The sequence below is a fragment of the Anguilla rostrata genome, chromosome 13, assembly GCF_018555375.3.
Source record: "Anguilla rostrata isolate EN2019 chromosome 13, ASM1855537v3, whole genome shotgun sequence".
NCBI classification, from domain to species: Eukaryota; Metazoa; Chordata; class Actinopteri; order Anguilliformes; family Anguillidae; genus Anguilla; species Anguilla rostrata.
In genome coordinates, this window is record NC_057945.1 from 34,705,038 (window position 1) to 34,712,669 (window position 7,632).

The 7,632-nt window shown below is 43.9% G+C and overlaps 1 protein-coding gene across 2 annotated transcripts; it reads left to right on the forward strand.

Annotated features, from left to right (window-relative positions):
- The first annotated feature begins 434 nt into the window (after nucleotides 1–434).
- b3galt6 (UDP-Gal:betaGal beta 1,3-galactosyltransferase polypeptide 6) lies at nucleotides 435–4,757 on the forward strand. Of its 2 annotated transcripts, none has more exons than XM_064305337.1 (2): nucleotides 435–667; nucleotides 2,317–4,757. In XM_064305337.1, the coding sequence occupies exon 2, from the start codon at nucleotides 2,330–2,332 to the stop codon at nucleotides 3,326–3,328; it is 999 nt and encodes a 332-aa protein (XP_064161407.1). In that variant the 5' UTR covers nucleotides 435–667; nucleotides 2,317–2,329; the 3' UTR covers nucleotides 3,329–4,757. The 2 variants fall into 2 exon arrangements, with proteins under 2 accessions (XP_064161407.1, XP_064161409.1); XM_064305339.1 differs by having other exon boundaries at nucleotides 2,320–4,757.
- The last annotated feature ends 2,875 nt before the right edge of the window (nucleotides 4,758–7,632 follow it).

Below are 7,632 nucleotides of genomic sequence, written 5' to 3' on the forward strand. Positions count from 1 at the left end.
GAAGAGCCAGTCTGTTCTGATCACAAAGGTCATTCCACACGTGGCTAGAACAACGAGGCTGACGGTGTGTCAGCGGCAGGACCAGCACTGTGGACAGAACGGTCACTGGGTAGGTTGAGAGTTCGTAAGAGGCTGACCCTGGCGCTTGAAGGCACACTATGTTAATTTGGCAGCTCACGGACAGGGTGTGGCAGGGGTAACTGAATGTCTGGAGTGAAGACCAGACCGCTGCGCTGATGATTGCAGGGGTCTGATAGATAGCGGAGCCAGCAGCAGGTACAGTGTCGCGGACGGACCCGCCTGACAGATTGCAAAAGTGTGAGGAGGCGATCCCCGGATTCATAAAATGCCTACATCATGAAGTATTCTCACGTAGTGCCGATGGACGCCCTGCAAGGATCCTCATGCAGTTGACTATAAACAGTAACGAGCACTGATTATAGCTGGAAAGCTAGCTAGCTAGCATTGCTTTTGCCATGGAGCTAAAAGATCCTGTGTGAACTGGTAGTTAGCTAACCAGCTGTATATCCACTGTACCATTCACTCAGTCAGCGATAAGGAGGCTAGCTGGCTAACTTAATGTGTCCGGACACATTTTGCGATGTGCAATGAATTGGTGGCAAAATTATCTCAGACACGCAATCTGGAAGTGATGACTGGAGACTGGGTAAGATTAACGCTATCGTTTATCAAATTAAGTAACGAATAGTTGTATTTCATTGACACGTCAGACAGTTAGTTACTAGCTTGCAAGCTGACGTTAGACTAATGTGTTTTGTTCGGTTAAAGGTTTTTTAAAAAAATGATATACTGCTAGCCTACAAGTTGCATGATGTGTTGCCTGGTTCTACCGTACAAGATATACGGGCAAATGGGGCTTATCGTTTAATTAACTATGTAACTATTATTAATTATTAACTTTAGCACTTCCGTAATATTAACAATGCTCGCTATCTAGCTAGCCAACTGGCTAGCCGGAGTGGTGTTGAAAACCTGGCGGTCAGTTTGCTGCATTGCCATGAATAGCAAGACAGCTAACATCCATCGACGTCGTCTCCAGTTTTTTCCTAATCTTTGCTAACTTTTGTTCCTAGATTTATAATGATTTACTAGACTAACTCAGACCACAGAAATAAAATCAAATATTGAATTCAACTATCGTTAGCAATGTCAGTAGTAGCGCTATCGTTAGATGGCAACCAAGCAAATGGTAATGCCAAATGATTTGGTCAAATTTGTTAGTCAAATGAATAAATTTTACAACTTTCGGTTCTTTAGCTAACGTTGGTTTGTTTGGTGTCTAGTTATCATTTGGGCCAAATGTAGCTGGGTAGCTACTGTCATTGATCTGACCAAGTAGCAGTTTTCGCTAGTACAAATGTTATCACAGTTGTGACAAGCCGATTAGTCTAACGTTAGTCATGAACACAGCTTGAAGTTGTGCCAACGTTGCACTTGTCTTTCATCCTGGCAACATTAATTTACATAACGGTTTGACAAGTTTATACAAATATTTAACCACTTAAACGTATCTCAAGTGGTCAGTGTGAATGCCACATTTAAGGGTCAAATAGCCTATATGATCCGAGTCTCCGAAAGGCCGCTGTCAGCAAGTCCAATTTATCTTTTACGAATCAATCCAAAAGTATTTGCGTGGGAAAAGTGTGTTTCTGTTATTTGTATGTGCGCTTTATCCAAGGATTCGTTTTTAATATTGTTATTTGAGCGATGATGGCGTTTTATAATCTGTAATCGTGGCCATTTGCAAAACCAGAATCCCAGAATACCAAATCCACTTAAATTATTTTTTCAGAATAAGGAATAGTTGAATATTTACAGCCTTGTGATATATCTAACCTTTCACACTCCATGTAATTTAGTTTATTGTTAAGTGTATTGTTTTAAAGCAAAAAACTTATTTAAAACACCTTTTATGCGCTTGCTGCTGCATCCATTGCACATTACGTTTACCCTCTTTTTGGTTTGCTTTTCAATCAGGCAAGTAGGCCGACTAAAATTGAATCTTGTGTGCCAGGTGGCAATTTGTTAAAATAAAAACTCATGTTATTTTTTTCACTGGTCTTCAGATTTCAAATGTAATTTTGAACGAAAGGCATGTTTTCCTCTTGAGTAGCTTAAAGTGTTATTAAACATTACGCAATCCATATTACATAATTGTGACAAGCACACATTAGATTGCAGTCAGACTGAATTAATCTAAATTATTCCAGCGTCTGGACTGTCACTTCAGGTACGTCCATCAGCAGATTGTATTATTCCAGCCGAGCGCCTTGCGAAACAATGTCTTTTCTCCAGGAGGTCTGACGCCATGAACCTGGTCCGGCTGCTTTGTCGCCACAAGACGGCCCTGGGCATCGGGGGGCTGTTCGTCTTCGCCGTGGTCCTCCTCTTCCTGGCCAAGTGCACCTCGGAGACCCTGAGGCCCGCGGAGTCGCCCGGCTCCGCCCCCCGCTCGGACCTCCACGCGGAGCGCCGGGCGTCCCAGCCCAAGGAGCTGTCCGCCTTCCTGGTGGTGCTGATCACCACGGGGCCCAAGTACACGGAGCGCCGCAGCATCATCCGCAGCACCTGGCTGTCGGCGCGCGACCCGGACGTCCTCGGCCTGTTCGTGGTGGGCACCGCGGGCCTGCCGCCCGACGACCTGCAGAACCTGGGCACGGAGCAGGTGCGCCACCGCGACCTCCTCCTGCTGCCCGAGCTGCGGGACTCCTACGAGAACCTGACGCTCAAGCTGCTGCACATGTACGGCTGGCTGGACCAGAACGTGCGCTTCAAGTTCGTCCTGAAGGCCGACGACGACACCTTCGCCCGGCTGGACCTCATCAAGGAGGAGCTGCGGGCGCGGGAGCCCGCCCGCCTCTACTGGGGCTTCTTCTCCGGCCGCGGGCGGGTGAAGACGGCCGGGAAGTGGAAGGAGAGCACCTGGGCCCTCTGCGACTACTACCTGCCCTACGCCCTGGGCGGCGGCTACGTCCTGTCGGCCGACCTGGTGCACTACGTGCGCCTGAACGTGGGCTACCTGAAGGCGTGGCAGAGCGAGGACGTGTCGCTGGGCGCCTGGCTGGCGCCCGTGGACGTGCGGCGCGTGCACGACCCGCGCTTCGACACCGAGTACAAGTCGCGCGGCTGCAACAACCGGTACCTGGTGACGCACAAGCAGAGCCTGGAGGACATGCTGGAGAAGCACCAGACGCTGCAGAGGGAGGGCCGGCTGTGCAAGGAGGAGGTGAAGCTCCGCCTCTCCTACATCTACGACTGGAACGTCCCACCCTCGCAGTGCTGCCAGCGCAAGGACGGCATCCCCTGAGGCACCCTCCTGCGTCCTGACCCCTCTTATTTATTTATTTATTCACTTACTCACTCCAGCCTCGCTTCCGCCCGGTTGTCATGGTAACACTCCTCTGTGTGGCCTTCCTCTTCCCCCTGGACCGCCGGGGCAGGAAGTGTCCTGCGAGGACAGCGAGTGCGGATTGGCGATATACGCTCTCTCTCTGTCTCCCCACTACCCGCCCACCTTGCTTTCCAAGGTCTCTGTAGTGATGTGTTGTGGCTGCTGTCTGTTAGTTTGGGGCCCGTGCAAAGGAGCTTGTGGGCCCTACAAGCAGAGCACACTCGTTTGGCACACCTCTGTGTTGGGTTTTGTATTTTGGATTTGTTCCAGCGCGATACATGCCTACATACTGTACATACAAGCACATACATTCTGTACACACACTCACGCATCCAAAGTTGTTTGTTGGCTGGCGTGGTGTTGTATTCAATGGCTGATTCACATTAAGCTTGAAGAACTATGAGCAGAGCCAGACAGTGGGTTATAGCCTTTTAATTTGGCTTTTAAAGGCTGTCGTCGGGGATTTGCCCAGAGACTTGAAAAGTGGCATGATGGTCCAATTTGAAGTCGGCTGATATTTCAAACCCTGTGATGAAATGACTAGGTTTCCTTTTTGGGGAAATTAAAAACAGAACCATTTGCAGCTTTTACTGTGTGGACCTTTTGTTTTGTTCTGTTACCTAAAACGTTGCCAAAAGCTTTTTATTTAAGTGGTTTAAAAAAAAAAGAAGAGAAAACAAGTACAAGGATATGACATGCTTCAATGTAATTTAGGAAATTGGTGCTCTAGGGACATTTTGTCATTAAAATGTTTTTAAAAGTCCTGATATATATATATATTTTTTTTTTTTTCATTTGAAGTCCCTGTGATGAAATGTAATGTAAATGAGTTTTTGGTTGAGGAGAAAGTCTCCAAACAGGGGCATCAATGAAACAACGTGGAAACCGTTGGCAAAGGCACTAATCTGTCACTAATCCCATGCAGTGGGAACGTAAATGAATGAACATGAATCTTGAAAGCAGGTACTGCATTATTGCCTGGCCAGATAATAATGTTGCCCACAGTAATGCTATGGAGTACAGATATCATTGTGTTTTAGTCAGGGTAGACCAATACTAAAGGTAATAGTTTGTCTTGTCACAGAAATATGCGTTATGTTCCAAAGTTCCATCACCTTGCATATTGTAACGTCAGTAAGCTAAGACGAGCCATGTACACGTGTATTTGTGTGTGTTCAGCCAGTTGAAAACCAAGACTTGAAATTGCAAATATGTGGAGTCGACAAAAAAATGAGGGTTCGGGGGGTGGTTTTCATAAAGTGTTGTGTATTAAGCTGCGTGTGTAATTATGTTTCCATTTCTTTCCTTTGTTCGCTGCCTGTATATTAAACGCAACTCGAATTTCTGTTTTGAGTCGTACATTTCAGTTAAGTGTGCCCTGTGGTTTTTTACACTTGTCCTTTCAAAACGCAGTGAGCAATAACCGTTGCAGGTTACCGAGTGCTGTGGAGTGATGTCTTTAAGGGGAAGTTGCGGTGAATTCCTGCACACAAGTCCTGTGCATGGGGTAGAGAATGGAAGATTACTTTCATACTGTAGCTGTCATAATAGAATACAGGATGTATTATTCATCCAGTATGTCAAGATAGTGTCAAAGCGGAAAAAAAAATTCCATCAGGATGAATTTGAGGCTGTGCTTTTGTTTACCATTTTATGTGGGGAAAAAATGTTCTTTTTTTCTCCCCCTCAAAGACGCCCACACAAGACAAGGACTTCTCATTTTGCCACCAGCTCCTGTGATGATTGGTGCAGTGATGTTAATACTGAGTCTGTTAGCCTACAGATTGCAGCTGCCACTGCAGCCACATCTGGTAAATTAAGGTCAGTCAGGAATTACGCTTTGCTGCTAATGTGTCAGCTGTGCTTGGGTGTGCTGGACATGTTGGATTATGAACAGTCAATGTTTTTTAAAAATATTATTTCTTATCCCTCGCCCCTCTTATGGCTACCTGTTTCTGCAAAACACTTACTTTGGTCTTCAAACATTGTAATTTAGGTGGTTTGTGGATTTTATTATGGAATGTAATTCCTTTGTAAACAGAATCACAGTTCTAAATGCATGGCTCTAGTTTGATGGCTGCATAAGGAAGGGGAGGTACTGTTGTATAACTTCTGTAGTCACACTGTCAACGTGTGTCATCTCCGGTCCGTCTCTACATCCTGTACTGAAGCAGGGAGGCAGTCATTCATCCACACTGGATATCTAAATATCCACCACTGGAGATGTAGATATGATCCCTGTCCTGTCATCAACTGATGATGCCACATTCATTTTGCTGCAAGACTGGTCTCTGGTCGCTTTTGGAAAAAGCTTGAAATTTGCTGTAAGAAAATATATATTTGTTATCAAATGTATTTATTTTGGGTCAGGGATGCTCAGTGAACACAAAAAAATGCAACAATTGATGGTAATGATTTTGTATTTAGGCTCTTGTAGTACCTCAACCTGTAGGTTGACTATGGTATTTGTTGCAATTGGCAAACAATTAACATCCTTTGTTGTAATGCAAATTATGTTTAAGTTAATGTTTAAAGATATATTTCACGCAATCATTATTAATAATTACATTTACTGAATCATTTGTGCTTCTCTGGGGCCTGGTTGTGTGTCCCGGATTCAGTTCCAGTTTTAATCCGTTCAGTTTAGACAGATGCTGCTTGAGTACTGACCTTTTCACATCTCCATAATTTATTGATTTTAAATTCTTTGTGAACCATGCTTTGCCTGAACGGTCTATATTCAAAGAAAGGTAAAGCTGTGCGTTTAATGTTTGTAAATGTCTGCCTCTTTAACGCATTTGGGCCTGCATCCTCGAGATCAGTTTGCTGTTCACTGAATTGCCTGTTTAATAATTGATTATACAGTCAGTATATAATGGGAATTGCAGGTTCAGTGACCAATGGACTGCTCATTCAGATTATGCTGAACGTATCTTTCATCCACTTTTGTGAAAAAAAACTTTTTTTTTTGGCTGGAGTGCTGACTGGGTGCATTTCATACATTGTCCAAAAGAGGGCGTGCTTCATGCAGTGGCATTAAAGGCCTGATTTACTAAGACCCTTGAGCATGCACAAAACCAATAACATGACCCATGATTGGTCATGGCATTTGTTTTGCACCAGTCATTAGTTGCGTTATTGGTTTCGCACATGCTAAAGGTCTTTGTAAATCAGGCCCTAACTGTCTAACTACATTTTAATTCCAAGACACTTTTTTTATTTATTTGTTGTTTCACATGCATATATCAATATGAGCATTGAATCTCTTAAGTGTTTTATCCAGTGACAGACTTAATCCCGATTTAACGCCTGCTGAACTGACATTCAATTAATTAAATTTTTCTCTCAAGTCTTCTTTTGAAAACTTGCTTTTTACACTAGGTGGCACTGTCTACAAATGATAGACTGCATATAATGAGCCTGCGTAAATGAGAGAGAGTTGGATTTACTGATTGAGTATAAAGGGTATTCAACACAGCTCAGTGATTCAAAACCAAGATTGTTTTAAGGATTCATTTTATATTCAAACATTTTTCCAAACCTTATTTTCATGCAGTTCACACTTTTTATTACTGTAATGGTGATTTATGATGAATTATTATGCTTGGCAGGTGCCCTTGTCTACAAAATTGATGGATGTCTTTCAGCGAAGAGAAGTTGCCATGCAGTGGAGAACAGATACAGAAGTCTATGCCAGGATGCCTTCAGAAGAATGACATTTAATATTAAAGCCATTTGGGTAAGCTCTCCTCATATCGGTCTAGTCTCCTGTTGCCCTCTAGCATCAGTCTCGATCCACAGCTGGATGCTCTACCAGGTCACCCAGGGTGTGCTGAGAGTTGGGTGAAACATCCTTCTCCTATTTTGTGCCCTGGCCATGGAATAACCTTCAGAAAACTCTCCACCTTAACAGTCTTGTTTCTTTAGGGGAGATCAAAGCCACGATAGATGACCAACTGAACAGCGTACTTGTTTTTCTAAGATGGATCTATTGTTGTACTGTATGTCTGCTCTTGCATTCCCTATATTTTAATATGCTTATCCCCCCTAAAACTCTTGTAACTTTGTAATGGTGTGCCAGCTCGGCCTGGTTTTACTCAAAAAAGATTATTAATCTCATGGGATGAGATTAAAGAATTCCTGGTTAAATGAAGGACATATCCAGAAGCACAAAGCCTAAATCCCAATTCTGACAGTAGCCCATAATGTTAGTCAATTTT

Excerpts from the sequence above, each read along its gene's own strand:
- b3galt6 (XM_064305337.1), top strand. The coding sequence starts at position 2,330 with ATGAACCTGGTCCGGCTGCTTTGTCGCCACAAGACGGCCCTGGGCATC.